The following is a 16,612-nucleotide window of genomic DNA, read 5'->3' on the forward strand; positions in this document are numbered from 1 at the left end:
ACTTAATCGACCAGCATTTTGTGCAGTATTAATCAAAAATGATTACATTTATGTTGGTTGTATAAAATTTAATGTACAATTCAAATCAATTCAAAACAAATAATTCCAATCGCTTTTTTTTTTGTTATAATATTTGGGGAATGTATTTTTTTATTAACTTTATAAAAAAGAAGAAAAAAAAATACTCTTTTGTAAAATTTGACTTTAAATTGATTTTGAATTGAATTGAATGGAGGCGATAACTTTGCGCAATGTGGTCGATATAGAATTATATATATGTACATGTATAACGCCAGTGTCCAATCAGTGTCCCAAGTGCCCCAAAATTTATGTGCTCTCTTTGTTTTGTATATCAAATATTTTGATTTGTTTTTGTCACCTTTTTTGTTTTTGACTTCGTATTACGATGATGATGTTGATCTTGATCTTGATGTTGATGTTGATGTTGACACCGATGGCGTTTGCCGTTGTAGCTGTAGCCACAGCTGCCGGTCATGCAGCCACCGCTGCACGTAAAGTGGGCATCAAGCAGCCAACGAATTTGCCACAAAGTCAGTTGCAGTTGCAGTTGCAGCCACCGCCGCCACCTTATGACAACTCCATGAGCCAGCAACACCATGCAGCCTAGTCTCATTCTCTATATTTATTATTGTTGCACACACACACACACACACCTACACACTCAACGGCAACGGCGGTGGCATCATCTTTCAACCATTTCGTTCAGGTAGCCAATTTATTCGGCTCTCATTCTCTAAGTTTTTCTTCGTATGCATTTTGTTTTCTGTTACGCACATTTTTTGGCGGCTGTTTTTCGACATACAAAATATAGATAAATATACACATATGTATACACAAATATATATATTTTGGTTGGCTTTTTGCGTCGCGCTTCGCTTAACCGTTAACCGTTAACCGTTAACCCATAACGCCATATCCCATGCACGTCCATTTCTCTCTTACTCTCACTGACTCGTTGCTCTTAAATTGTTATCAACTAACTGATATCGGTGCTGCAGACGCGCCACGCCTCTTCCCAGCCCTTTTACTTCTGCCCGCACCCATACATATGCTTAAGCAGCAGGTTCTAGGATCATCCATCAATTCTACACACAGTGGTACAAAAACATAGATAAAAAGTAAAATAACAATTAGTTAAAGTACAAAACTTTAATATATATGTAAATGTTACAAAAATTTCTGTTATTTTAACTGGTTTCAAGCACAAAAAATAAAATATTCAAGTACGTACAAATGCATACAATTGACACAAATAAAATTAAATATTTTGTTTGAATTTTACCGAAAATATTCGTCTCTGGTTTCCAAAATGTTGCATCCAGTTTAAATTCAAATCTAATAGAAAGCAATTCCTCTTACAAATTTATTAGTAAAATGCCGCAAAACTTTTGCTTTTTTATCTACTAATATGATTTGCGCCAATTGTACCACCATACACATGTTTATATATTTGGATGTTATTCAATATTTTAGTATCTTAGCGACATATTTTTATTTTTTTTAAGGTGCACAATCTCTGCTATTTTCATACAAACTTATTAAAAATCTATGTCAACTAAAATAGTAGCATGGTTTTATTAATAAAACTGTACATAAACATTTAACTTATTTCATTTTATTTATTATTCAGATAATTTTAAAAACAGACGCTATTTGATTTCCTAACAGATTCTAGTTTCTGAAAATATTAAATAGAAGTTATATGGTTTTTAGAAAGCATCTTTATTAAATTCATAATTGTAGACTTGTGACACTGTAAGGAGCCCAAAATGGATGATTCTAGTTAAGATATGTTTAATATATGTACTCGTATATGTATGTGCTGCTTTGTTAATGTATTTCTTAGTAGGATCCGTTTGTTAATCGTAATTGTTATTTGTTTTATTTGTTTTTGCGTTTTGTTCAATATTTTTTTGTGATACTTTTAATGTTTTAATCAAAATTTGCACATTTTACTTACTTATTTGTATTATTATGTTTTTTTATTCTTTTCTTTAATTTGATTTTTCTCCTCGAATCTATAAAACAACACATGCCACCCACAACAACTACAACAACAACACTTGATATGAAATAAAAATGAAAACCATTGAAATATATAACAATAAAAATAATCAAAAATGAAACAAAATGCAGGCATGAACGAAGATGGTTCCTTTATTGGCCAATATGGACGCAAAGGACTTTGATTTAATTTGTAAGCAGCAACAAATAACCGAACCGTACCCTCCAACAACAACAACAACAACAACACACCAGAACAACTACAACAACAGCGCCCAAAATTCTAAATGAAAATCAAAGTTTTTCTTTAAGTTAATTTTTAGTGCGACGAATAATTTTCTATATGAATGCGAATAATCTTTTATATTAAAAACCTAAAACTAAAACTAGAGCTAAAAAAACAACAACAACAAAATAATAATACTGCCAAGCAAAATGAGAAAGAAGATGAACAGATCAACAAACTCCAACAACGATGCAGCAAGAAGGCTATTTAAAAGAAAATACAAAAAAGAAAATATTATGGATATTATAAAATGGATACGAGGATCAACAGGCGATGAGAAACGAATAGAAACGAAAATATCGCCCCCAACTACCCCTCAACTACCCACCTTCTCCCTTCCGTCTCTTAAAGCAGCTGCGTGATTTGCTTGCTCGCTCTCTTCATCCACTCTGTCTCTTTGTTAAACACACTCGCTTGCTATCTTACCACATTTGCTCTCTAAATATATCGCGCTCTCTGTAACTTTTCTTTCCGCCACTCTTTTTAATATGTATAAAAAAAATGCATATATGAATATATATGTATATATTATATACATAAGTCTTAATTTAATTTTTTTGTTTAAAAAACGTAATGTAAATTTTCCGTTTTATCTCCCTCCTCGAAAAAATATTGCATTCGTGTGTATTTTTTTTTTTAATTAATGCTATTTAGTTTTGTTTCATAATTTTAATTTTGTGTACTATGTATTTTAATGAAATATGTTTTTTATTTGACTATTTCTTATTTTATTTAACTTTATTTTTTTTATCTACTCGTTTTGGACAGTGATTAAAGAAAAGTTGTAAACTGTAATTTGTAAACGGTTTAAATTCAACAAAACTCTAAAAAAATGAAACAAACGAAACAAAATTTAAAAATACATATTATGTTTATATTTTTTTTGTGCGTCTTAGAGCTATTTAATATTAAACAAACAAAAAAACTATATAAGAATATGAAATTTTTATATACCTTATATTAGAAAGAAAAACCAACAACAAACAAAATAAAGAAAATGTGAACAATAAAATGTAAAGTGTAAATTTAAGACAAATTATTTTATTATTTTGGAGTGATTTCTATACTAAAAATGGGAGTAAAAAATTTAATTTATCAGTATATTTCGATTCCGTTAGTTAAATTTCGAAAAATGAGTTATAGAATTGAGATTAGAAATTTGAGATTCAAACTAGAGCTGAAATTGTCTTTTAAATTTGTATGTTATATTGTTGTTTCTTCATTATTTAAGCATGTGTATTTAAAATTTTGTAGATATGTTTTATAAAGATTCATTTAAATCAAGACTGCCAACCCCCAAAAAAAAATTTTAAGATTCGGTTCGGCTTGGGTTCGAATCTTGGTTCAATTTCATACAAAAATATATTTGAATTTTTATATATTTGTCTCTACATTTTGAGCTAGTTATATATTTTTTTTATAGAAATCAAATTTTGATGTTAATTTAAATTTATTTGAAGGTTTAAATATGACTTATTTTAATCCGAAGTCTCAAACTTTTGCTAATATTATAAAACCGTAATATTTATGTAATTATTTTTCTTCTAGCACTTTGCAAGTCAAAATTTTCGTTCAATTTTCCATGATTTTTGACAAGAAAATGAAACGTCTCAGAATCAAGAGTAAAGTGTTGTTTCATACTAATTATGATATAAGGAGTTTATTAAAAGTGAAAACTTGAGATTTAAAATTTAAAATTTTAAAAATATCAAAGGGGGGAGTATTACCATCAATATCGCATTCTAGCAAAAAATAATTTTTTTTAAGAAGTTAATAAAATTTGAATGTAGAACGAATTTAGAGGGCAAACCATGATCAAAATGACATTCCGCTTGAAAATCGGTTCAGTTATGACAAAGTTATGACGGTTTGACTTTTCTCAGACTTTGGATCTAGCACTTTACAAGTCGAAATTTAAATTATTTTATTATTTAAGTAGATTTTAAGGCTTCGGTTGACCGAAGATTGTTTTAGTTATTTACTTAGCGCCGTTTCTGTTCTTTCCTAAGCCTGATTTTAAGATGTGAGATCCAAGTACGAGTGTAACTCAAGGTAATGTTTTTGAAGCATGTAACTCGATTTGCTTATTTATTTGTACTCGTAGTTCCACATAGTAAATCCCCAGTAGTTAAAGTTAAAAATCCAGTACCCATAAAAAAAAAAAATAACGCAAAATATATCCAAAAAAAAACATGACTAACCAAAGCAAAGTGAAGCAAAACAGCGAACTATGAAACTAAACATGGAAATATGCAACAATAATATATGATAAAAATGTGGCTAACTGAACTAATCCAGCATATACATAAAAACAGGTGTTGGTTGTGGCTAACACACACTCACTCAATCACACAATATTTTTAACCATGCAAATTTTGTTGATATTCATGACTAAAACTGAGCTCTCTTCTTGCATACAACCACAGGTCAGTTCACTGAGGATGGCTCATTCATTGGCCAATATGTGCCCGGCAAGCTGCAACCACCGGTTAGTCCACAACCACTCAATGCAGCGTCGCATCAGCAATCGCAACCGTCGCAACAACAATTGGCCGCTGGAGGAGCAACAGTTGGCGGTGCTGGTGGTGCAGGCAGCAGCGGCAGCAATAGCAGCGGTGGTGGCGCTGCCACGGCGAACACACCCGCTGTTGCCACCTATGTCTAAATGGGGCGTGGCAAGGAGATGCTGCCTGCGGGTGCCTAATTTGCTTTTCAATTCGCGCATTCAAAACTATGCCCAAGTTTATTAACCAAATATCTGTATGTATGCCTGTGTGTGTGCGTGCGTGTGTGTGTGTGTGTGTGTATGCATGTGTGCCTGTGTGTGTGCGAGGAAAAACTGCTTTAAGTGTCTGCAAAAATGCAAATAAGAAAAGAAAAGAAAATAAATAAAAAGAGAAAGGAAATCGCAAGAATTTATTGCATTTAATTTAGCTTCTTTTGCTTATGTGTATAAATATTTAGCAAACAGTTCTAAAAAACAAAATAAAACAAAACAAAAAAACAAAAATTTCAAGAAACAAGCAAATTATTATAAAATAAAATGCAGCCTTTTTCGACACAAAGAATAAAACACAAATAATAAAACATTTTTTTTTCGCTGTAAGCAAAGCAAAAATAAATTTCCAATTGAGAATTTAAATATCGTTGCAAGTTAAAATTGTGCAGACGTGTTCTAGTTTCCATTTTCGCATAAATTTTACAACTTTCGGATAGATATTAAAATGAGGAAAAATAGTTGGTAATATGCTGCAAAAAGTATGCTATATATATAGCTGAGAACGTGAAATTTGGACACGTTTGTATACTATGTGTATGTGTCTTTTTTTTAGGTGATTGAGTTGTTAATGCACATTAAAAATTATATAATGAATTATGCTTTTATAATGTATTCTTAGTCGTATATACAACATGCATATATGCAAAGAGAACTAGAGTGGGAATCCCAGACTCAGCTGCTGTTTAAGTGTGGTCAGAGCTCTTTGACTTAGCTTCAGACTAAAATATCTTATGAATTTTGAACTGTTTTGCGATGTTAAACAAGCAAACACACACACCACTCTCCCCTTGAATAAGATCGACATTGAAAAATTTGATCATACTCTACTGAAGATTTACTATGACATTTAAAACAAATTTCTCCAAAAACTAAACTTATTTCAACTAAAATTATATAGAGAAATTTCAAGACTAAAAAAATAAATAGATCTTATATGTATACCACTTACACATTATTTTTATTAAAAGACGTTATTTTAAAAACTTAAGAAAGTTGAGAAACACAGTCATAAAAAGAATTTCACTCGGAATCTTCAAAGTTTCTTAAAAATTAAATTATTCAGTAGAGTATATGTAGGAAAATAAAGAATTGTGTGTGGAAAAATGTGTAGACTATCGCTGTAATCTAACTATTTATGCAGATTTTTGTGTATTTACAACATGACATGTGTTCATATTTGAAAAAAAAAACAAACAAATAGCCAAGAATTGAATACTTTGATCAAATTGAAGAAACCAATTTGTAATCTTCAGCTTAAATGCGTCTGTACAAAGCAAATATTCTAAAGACAAAAAAACAAAGAACAATATAAAAACAACAAAAACTTTATAGAAACTTTGTGCAAGTAAAGCTAAGAATATTGCAACTAACAATATAACAATTAATAGATACACCAAATACTATTGAATTGAATTGATGCTTTTTCGTATGTATGTATTTAATTGTAATGTATAAGTTATTCATTTTGTAAAACGTCCATAGCATAATTAAATTGTGTAATATTAAAACCAACAGAACCCTATGTTTATGCCTATGTAAAACTATAACTAATACCGAATATCTTCAATGATTTTCTTAAACATCATTTGTCCACTAATTATTTAAGTAAAACAATTAGTTAATTAAAATCTACAATCGCCTGGCTTTTGCGAAATCAGTATGTGTTTCCATTTCCACTTTCGCAACAATTTCAATAAATAATTTGTTTTACAATTTTAATATTTTTGTGGAAATCAGAATAAGTTAGATAAATAAATATATGTGTGTATGTATATTTTATCTGAACACTCATAAGCAAAAGTCAGACGAATAATTCCCAATTAAGGCGATCTTAAATAACTGCCAATTTTTTAGACTGTTTGAATCGCATTTATTTGGGTTTTGCAATACCCTATAAAGCAACTCGCGCCAATTAACTATAATTGAAAGGTCTCTTTCGTATTTTACTTGTCCATCAAATTTACGGCAGATTCGTAATTATTACCAATATGCAAAAGCGAAACTCGGAGCAGACCAAGGAATTTGTTAATTTCGTTTCTTTCTTTTGTCGTGCTATGCGAAACGTCTTAATTATGTTTATAAAGCTTATCGATAAAATTACCCCAAAATTATGTAAACAATATTCTCAAATTTTTTAATTAGGTATAAAATTGCAATTATAAACTTCTTTTTTTTCAATAAATAAAAACCGAAACAAATAACCAAAAACAGTTTCTTATACATTTTTCAAAACTTGTAACAATAAAAAAATCAAAGAAAAAAAAAACAAACATATAGTATATTTATATTTAAATATTAAATGAACAATGTATATTTTTTAAGTGTACAAATTAGTGTGTGCATTATACATAAAAATATTAAAAATAATAATACAATAGAATCTCAAAAACAACTACATATAAAGGATCCCAGTCGACAGTCGAGTTTATTTGCTCTGCTTAATATCAAATTAGAAGATAGTTAACCCATTGCTTGATTTGCTATGATTCAATATGGTAACGTATGTGGTTATATGTATATGTACGATTATATTATGTGGCTTAAAGCTTACACTTATTTTTGGTCTTTATAAACATTACAGGGTTGCTTAGACAAATTTTTGCATTAGATTAAAAGATAATAAAAACAAAAAAAAAACACATTTTGTATGAGGCACTGCACAACATTTTGTTGTCGTTATTTCAATTAGCTATTGAACAATATGTGTAATTAACAATTGTGTATGAACCCAGCTTAAGCCCGCACTCAGAAAACACAAAAAAAAAAAAGAAACTCAATAACAAATTAATAACCAGACCAATAACTAAAAATTCAAAAACGAAACCCACAAGAATTCATAACACCTGCAACACCACGCATATCCCAACGATTGAGATGAGATGAGGATGAGGATGAGGAATTAAGGAGATTACGAGAATGAGAATGAGAAAAATTATGAGCTGAAGCATAACGAAGAAAATTTCTGAGTATGAGAAGGAAAGATGTGGAAATTTGTTGGCACATAAGAGAAAAAAAGCAAACTGAATACATAAATACATGCCACATATAAAGCATATATACACTTATACATATACAATATATAAATATAAATATATATATTTACATGTATAGCGGACAACGATCTAAAGTTCATGAGAAAGCGACAAATATGTATACATAAAATATATAGAGAGATGTATAAGATTTTGCATAGATATTGTGATTTCTAAACAAACAAAACAAAAATAAAAATAGTCAATATTAAATCGAAAAAGGTCACAGAAAATTTCCTCTTTTTAAATGTGCTCATCTAAAATGAAGAACACAAAATATATAGCTACCGGTTATCGGTACGACCGATTCTAGACTTTGGTCTTTTGGAATAAAATTCCCATGGCAGAAATGTTTTCAATGCAAAAAAAAAACTATTGAGTGCTTTTAGGATTGCTTTGAAGATCATATAAAAATGTATTCATTTATGCACTGAAAAGTATGCTATACATTTTGAATGATATTTGATTGCTTAAATATACTTGGGAGTTGCACAGTTTAGAAAGATCAAAGGAATATAAAAAAAAGGAACAAAAACAAAACCGCACTGCCTGTCGGGTTCTATTTACATGTATGTATGCATCTGCTTGCAGGAAATGGTTAAATATTGAGAAATATTAAGAAAAGTCGTAACTTTTTCAACGAGCGAAAAATAATTATTCAATTTATGTACTTAGGAAGGAAGCCAATGTATTTTCAAAGCAGATGGAAAATTAATTTGCACAATACTGTGATTCCTAAACAGATTTAAAAAATAAATAAAAACAATACAATTACTATCGATATATCTATATATGAACTTATACAAATATTGATATATGTATGGCCCGTAAATATATGTGTTTGTATATTTTTTCCACTACATATTTAAAATGTTTACAATTTATAATTAAAGATTACTTAATTATGCTAAATATGTATGCCCAAATATCCAACTTTAACAACAATTTACTTGAATATAAACTAACCAAATGGCCTAAACAAAATATGCGAGAAATACAAAGAATACTTTTTTAAAACTGAGTTTTTAGCAAATCAATATAAAGTTAAGTAACAAATTCATATATACAATTCAACATATAGATACTTGGACAACAGCAGAACATTTGCAGCGAAATTAAAATTTGAGAATGTGAAATCAAACAAAACAAAACATAGTTAAAGTTTGTGCAAAAATGGAATACAAAGAAATGATGGAAAAAAATAAAACAAACCTATACAAATTGTAAGCTGTATAACTATGAAGAAATGCAAATAAACTAATGAAAATTGTATGAGAAAAAATTACATGGATTTGAATTTATTGCTTTTAAGAAAGAAGCCACGTTTTTGTTTCGCCCCGACAAATTTAAAATTCATGCGCTGTGCGCGCAATTGTATCCATATGTTATTAAGCTAATTGTTGTTTTGATCTTGAAACAACAAGCAATATCGATAAAAAGTACTTTTATATTTAGTCGCGAATGATAGGTTGCAAATCAGCTGTTATCGATATATTTAATATCAATGGATTAACTATTCGCACAATAATATCATATTATTATATCGATTTTGATACTATCGCCAGAGAAAAATATCGCCCAAAAAATATACCATCACAAAAAATATTTATCGATACATTAGTAATATGTCGCCATCTCTAGTTTTTGCCGCTGCCGCCAAATTTTAATTTTTTTGTTGAGAAACATTGAAGCAAAATTATACTCTGACGAAATTGGTAACACCGGCATTCAAAAAAAAAATAAAAATTCACAGATGGTTCTATAATAAATACTACATAACAAAGTAAATTGATATAAAATGTACCTATATATTGTGAAATTTATGCAAGTTTTCGCTTACAATATTCTCTTAGTGCTGAAGATATGTGCGAACTAGACGACAGACTCATACCAGGGATGGCGATATTCAAGAAACTGGCTATAATGAATTTCGCATTGAATATCAAAACGTTTAATGCTAAAACATCGCGAAACAATATCGATATAATATTAATGCGCCATATCGAAGCCCATCCCTAATTCATGCAGCGATCTGCCCATCTCTAATTCACGCCAAGCTGTTGAATTGCATATATTTTTTATTGCTTAAATTTGTAACATAGGAAGCAACTTGAGAAGGTAAACAACGAAAGGAAAGTGCGGAAACAATGGCACTAGCCATACAAAAACCCCAATCGTTCATTGAGACGATTGTTGGCGTGCCGCCGCTGAAAAAGTTGCGGCTACAAGCGACGGCAGCGCCAGCGACGAAACCGAAGGCAAAAGTTGAAAAGAAACTGCAAGTATTAGCTCTACTAGATCCATATCTGCCCGCCAGTAACAGCGTGACCAGCAGCAGTGGCAACAGCAGCAGTACCACAATCCCAGCAACCGTAACTGTTCCAACCACAAATACAGTGGCATCCGCAGGAACAGTGACAGTCACAGGAACAGGAACAGTCACATCCACAGCGACAACGTCATCGACAGTTACAACTGCAATTAATGGCACGTGCCAGACGAAGGAGTTGCTTGAGGTGCTGGTGAAGATCACCGATGAGATTGCCTACGAGAATGTGCAAATAGCAGAGCTGAAGGATGCTGCCACCAAGATCCATCAGCTGTATCAGCTGCAGGAGCGAGATAGCGACACTTCCGTCCGTGTTAAATTGCTGGAGTTGCTGTCGGGATTGGGATGTGAGTGCAGCACGGAGGAGGGCATCATACTGATCATTGACTACTTCATTTACCTGCTGCGCAAGGAGACCTCACAGAAGGTGCTCGCCCAGGGCATGATGTGTCTCTATCGCATTGGCCAGCAACGTCGCCAGCTGGTTCCCTTGGCCTACAACACGCAGGTGGCGCATCTGGCCAAGGAGCAGCTGCGCAGTGGATCAACGCATACGCAAAAGAATGCCATGCTGGTCATTGGACGCTTTGCCACCTGTCACGAGAGCGAGCGCCAATATGTGTGGAAGCTGGCGTTCTATATTGATTCTCAGGATTCGGGAGTGCGCGCCCAGGCGCTCCATGCACTCCTCACGCTCGGCGAGAGAGGCGCCCACTTGCCGCCCGTGCTCTATAAGCGTGCCGTTGAGGCGATGAAGGATGACTACGAGTGTGTGCGCAAGGAGGCACTGCGTCTGGTCCACATGCTGGGCAACCGGCATCCGGACTATGTCATCAACATGGAGCGACAGCACGAGGATATTCGTATGATCGATGCCGCCTTCAGCAAGGTGTGCGAGGCACTCTGCGATCTCTCGCTGCAGATTCGCGTCCTGGCCGCCGACCTGCTCGGCAGCATGACGCACGTGAGCAGCGAGTTCCTCAACCAGACGCTCGACAAGAAGCTGATGAGCAATCTGCGACGCAAGCGCAATGCCCACGAGCGTGGAGCGCGTCTCGTCACCAGCGGCGAGTGGTCATCCGGCAAACGCTGGGCGGATGATGCACCACAGGAGCATCTGGATGCACGCACTATATCCCTGATAGCCAGCGGTGCCTGCGGTGCCCTCATCCATGGACTAGAGGATGAGTTCCTGGAGGTGCGCACTGCGGCCGTTGGTTCCATGTGCAAGCTGGCCATGTCCCGGCCGGAGTTTGCCGTTACCAGCTTGGACTTTCTGGTGGACATGTTCAACGACGAGATTGAGGATGTGCGCCTCAAGGCCATCTACAGTCTGACGGCCATTGCCCGTCACATTGTGCTGCGTGAGGATCAGCTGGAGATAATGCTGGGCTCCCTCGAGGATTACTCGGTGGATGTGCGAGAGGGACTGCATCTAATGCTCGGCGCCTGTCGCGTCTCCACACAAACCTGCCTGCTCATGGTCGTCCAGAAGCTGCTCGATGTTCTGTCCAAGTATCCGCAGGATCGTCACTCCACATACGCCTGTATGCGCAAGATTGGCCAAAAGCATCCGCATCTGGTGATGGCCGTCACCGGTCATCTGCTCTATGTGCATCCGTTCTTCGAGACACCGGAACGGGATGTCGAGGATCCGGCCTATCTGTGCGTCCTCATCCTCGTCTTCAATGCCGCCGAGCATCTGGTGCCCATCATCAGTCTCCTGCCCACGGCGACGCATCGTCATTACGCCTATCTACGTGACTCCATGCCCAAGCTGGTGCCCCAGCTGCCCATCGAGGGTGCCTCCTCCTCGTCGACAACGAAGCGCATCGACGATGCCCTCCAAGCGGCCGGCAGCTCAGCCGAATATCTGCAAATGATCCTCAATCACATCGGCGAGATATTTACCAAGACCGATGAGCGCGTTGAGCTCCTCAAGACGGCACAATCCAACCTGCAGGTGAGCTCCCAGTTCTTCCAACACGACAACCCTGGTTTGAAGCGAGATAGCAACAGAGTATGCAACGCAAATTGAGAGAGACAACAATATACAGACATTTCATTCATTTTAATTTCTCTATCTTTCTATTAATGAGCCAATGATTAATACGAACTTTAAACTAGTGTCATTTTAGAAAGAGGCAACATTTAAAATTGACTATAATTTTAAGCTTTTAGCTGAGAGACTGAAGCTTTGCTTTCTTTCTGATACTCTTCATAATTATTCATAATTTATATACTTCGTATAAAGTAAAATTACTCATATACTATCTAGTTCACATTAATGGATTAATTCAATGATTAATTTAAATTCGAAGCAAATGACATTATCTTTAAAATGTATCTAAGCTGAGAGAAAAAGAAATCAAATTGCAAATTCTTACAAATCCTATCTGAAATTATTGACATTATTGAAATCATTAAGAGCTTTTAGCAAGTGTTAATTTGGAATTACCACAGAAATTTACATTAATTTTAAGCTTACAGTATATCCAATAATTTCAATAGTTATTCCAATGATTAAGTTGAGCTTTGGGCAAAAGTGGTCTTAATATTATGTTTGAAAGGAATTATTGAATTATTTTTGTACATGATATTTGTAGTTAGTTGCTCTAATACCTTTCAAAACTAATCCAATGATTGAGTTGAATTTAAGCCTAGAAATTAACTTGAATTAACTTGAATATTGCAGCGTTTGGGCGCCATCGACTCGGATATGTATGGACCATCGAATTTCCTGGAGACCTTTCTCTCGGCCCAGATCCAGATCGAGCAGATGCAACGATGTGCCAGCACCCAGCGAAGTCGTGTGCCGCTCAAGGAATCGCTGGCGGAACTGATACGCAACTGCCTCAAGTTGCAGCACACGTTCTCCGGTCTCAATTACGGTGACATTCTGCAGGTGAAGCAACTCCGTCTGCGGGCAAGTGCCTTGCATCTGGTTCTCGTGGTTCGCGACAGATCGCAGAGTGCGTTGGGTCCCTGCCAGATGCTGTTGCAGACAGCGGGCGACATAAGCGCCTTTATGCGCACTCGTACCACCAGCACCGGATTTGGGGAGAAGCCAGAGCCGGCGCCGGTGCCGGTGTCGGTGCAGGCGGAGGAGGATGTCAAGTTGAAGCTGAAGCCGCAATTGCAACCGCAGCCGGGGCAAGCGGAACCGGATAGTTTTACGCGTTCGCTGCTGTCCAAGCTGGATGCAATTGCAGATCCGAAACCGGGACGTGTGTTTCGCGAGATTCTGCCATTGGTGCAGCATGCACCACCGTTGTCGTTGCCACCGGCCAATGAGAAGATACGGCGTTGCATGGCCAACATATTGGAGCCATGTCCATTGCAATCCCAAGATAATGTCATCAAGGTGACAGCCGGTTTAATTGCCGCTGTGCCGTTTGTTGCCGAGATTGACAATCTGCTGGAGTCACAAAAGGCGGATATGCGCATCAAGATCAAGTATCCCGATCAGCACATGCACACCGTCGTGCCCAAAATGACAGACTTCAAGCCCATCATGACGGAACAGGGGGAGCACGAGACGAACGTAAGATTGCGGACAACGATCCTGTTATCGCACAGCGTCTGGACGGAGGCATCTCTGGTGGAGATCCAACTGTGCCTGGCCGTGCGACCCGGCAGCGAGCTGGAGCTCTGCAAGCCGGCCAAGGTCATATTTGCCCCAAAGCCGGTGAGGCGAGGTATTTAGCTAGCTGACCAAGTTGTCAAATTGTCTAAGCCAATCACCAATCGGGGTAACGGTGCTATACGCGTCAATTGACAGAGTGTACATTGTTAAATACACACATACAAATACAGATTAAATCATATTTTCTTAAAAATAAGTTTAGTTTAAAATATAACGCCTTTCAAATTTGAAACATTGTTGCACTTTTATAAATCGATTTGCGGCTATGTAACCTAAAATAATCGATTGGCGGTTCGATACACCAAAATGATGCAACTATTTTTATTTAAAGTGGTCACATTAAAATCGATATAAATGTAAATATAATAATCTAGACTTTTTTGTCAAAACCAATTTGCAAATAAATAAATAATTTTTTCGCAAGTGTTTGTTTTGTAGCCATTATGTGTAAAATGTATGAAATAAAAAGGTTATTATCGATACTATCGATAGACAGATTGTCAACAAATACCAAATGTGTCTCGTAATCGTAGTGCGTAGTACGCGAGCAAAAGCTAACGCGAATAATTGAAAGCGGAAAAGCAAAGCAAAGCTAAGCTGAAACGTGCATTGCATATTACGAAATTGCAGCAGCCAGTTGAACAGCTTGACTGCACAACTTGCGATTTGACAAAAAGAAAAATATAAAAATTGAAATCAAAAGAAAAGACAATACATACTCATATTATGTGAATATGTAGAAATAGTGTATGTACGTGTGTTAGTGAGAGTGCATGTGTGGTCGTGCCTCTGTACGTGTGTGAGAGAAAGAGAGAGAGAATGTGTGCAGCTGAGTGTTTTTTAATTCTCTCTTGCTTGTATATTTCATCAGCTGCCGTCCAGTATCGGCAACTGTCTATATCGCGTAGGAAGTGCAGAAAAGCTATTGTTGAAAATAATACAAACTCATATGTACACTCATGTCATATATGTACATATATTTGTATATATAAATATATGTACATCGAGATTTAAATGTATGCATGCGCATGTGAGAAGCAAAAATTGAAGAGAAAGAAAAGTGAAGGAGAAACGAAGCGCAGCGCAACGCAACAAAACAATGTTTAGCTCTCAATAATAATAATTATTACATATTATGCATTTAGTACATGGATGTTTATACATATATGTATGCATATTTACATACATATGTATATGTGATATTACAACCAAGTGAATGTGCATATTTTTGTAGTTGTGTGTCAGTTTGAACATGCAGAATCTGGCTAGCTGCAGTTGTTGTTGTCTGCCAAGTACAAACATTCATACATATATATGTATGTATTTGCATATATGTTTATAGAAATACATATAAAATAATGTATATATTTACATATCTACACTATTTACATGTATTGCGTTTCAAGCAGATTTTTTTCTCTTCATTTTTGTTGTTTTCTTGCTGTTGTTCTGTTAATCGAAAATTTGAATGCCGTTTTGTGGGCTGCTGCTGCTGCTGTTGTCATGCGCGCTCTCGCTCTCTCCTGCACGTTCTTTTCACTTTGCTTTCATCGCGCAACGCGTCGTGCGTTTTGTTTTTGTTTTTGTTTTGCTGCTTGTATTGACAGCAGCAGCAGCGCAGCAGTTGCAGCCGAAGCAGCATCAGTCGAAGCTGCCACAACAAATGCAGCACTTGGACAACAAGAAAAGTGAACAGCAGCAAGAGCAACAACAACAACTACGAATGAAAATTGCCAAAACGGCCAAGCAACAGTTGTAAAGAAATTTATAACTAACTGTAACTATAAATGAGAGAGAGGCACAGAGTGAGAGAGAGAGAGAGCAGCATTTGTGTAAATTGTCATTTGAAAAAAAGTTGTACATGTAAAATTGCGTAAAAAAGAATACAAAAAATAGTTATTGAATTACATTGACGACAAATATGTACATACTTAAGCTCAAATCAAATCAATTGTATGTATGGTAATAAATCAGTGCGCGCACTCGTTATTTGGATATACAGAGAGAAATCAAACGACCACAATTAAATTAAAGCCCCAAACAATAAAATTGTGTTAATTATTTTCGTTTAGTAGCTAAATTGAAGACAGACCGAATGCAACCTGCAGCAACTGCAAATACAACTATAACAACAAACAGAAAAACTAAAGATACAAAAACAACAACAATAACAACATCAGCTGCAAGAAACAAGCGAGCAACAAGAATCTCAGCAGCAGCAGCAACAACAGCAACAAAACTACCAAGGACAAGCCACCCACCCACACTCTAGCAACCACAATAACTCACACACACACATACACACATCGCAGCAGCAACACCATACGACGGAAGAGAGAGCGATTGAGTGAGAGAGCGCGGAGGGCATTGTGAGAGCGAGCGAGCGTACGAACAAAGATATAAAAACGTTCGATTGCTCGCGTTTACTTCAAGGGTCACTCGGTAATTGTCAAAAAGAAATATATATTAAAAAAATATAAAAAAAAAGTTTCAAGAAGAAGAAAGACACAAAATA

The 16,612-nt window shown here is 35.5% G+C and overlaps 2 protein-coding genes across 5 annotated transcripts in view; both read left to right on the plus strand.

The window, feature by feature from the left end:
• The window catches only part of LOC117794169 (neuroglian), a 45,367-nt gene extending 40,171 nt beyond the window's left edge, over nt 1–5,196 (plus strand). For 2 of the 4 annotated variants that reach the window (XM_034634686.1, XM_034634685.1), the window contains exon 8: nt 4,738–5,196. In XM_034634686.1, coding sequence (XP_034490577.1) covers nt 4,738–4,976 — 239 coding nt within the window. In that variant the 3' untranslated portion in view covers nt 4,977–5,196. Of the gene's footprint in view, nt 1–473; nt 728–2,157; nt 3,134–4,737 lie in introns of those variants that run through there. The other 2 variants (XR_004618372.1, XM_034634687.1) reach the window with 2 other exon arrangements.
• A 4,941-nt stretch (nt 5,197–10,137) lies between these two features.
• On the plus strand, nt 10,138–16,246 carry LOC117794042 (integrator complex subunit 4). Its single transcript, XM_034634498.1, has 3 exons — nt 10,138–12,414; nt 13,147–14,566; nt 16,170–16,246. The coding sequence occupies exons 1-2, from the start codon at nt 10,270–10,272 to the stop codon at nt 14,155–14,157; spliced, it is 3,156 nt and encodes a 1,051-aa protein (XP_034490389.1). The 5' UTR covers nt 10,138–10,269; the 3' UTR covers nt 14,158–14,566; nt 16,170–16,246.
• Nucleotides 16,247–16,612: the final 366 nt, after the last annotated feature.

Source organism: Drosophila innubila, chromosome X (genome assembly GCF_004354385.1).
Source record: "Drosophila innubila isolate TH190305 chromosome X, UK_Dinn_1.0, whole genome shotgun sequence".
Taxonomy (NCBI): Eukaryota; Metazoa; Arthropoda; class Insecta; order Diptera; family Drosophilidae; genus Drosophila; species Drosophila innubila.

Excerpts from the sequence above, each read along its gene's own strand:
- LOC117794042 (XM_034634498.1), top strand. The coding sequence starts at position 10,270 with ATGGCACTAGCCATACAAAAACCCCAATCGTTCATTGAGACGATTGTT. Across the intron at positions 12,415-13,146 it reads CGGCACAATCCAACCTGCAG|CGTTTGGGCGCCATCGACTC; the intron begins GTGAGCTCCCAG and ends TGAATATTGCAG.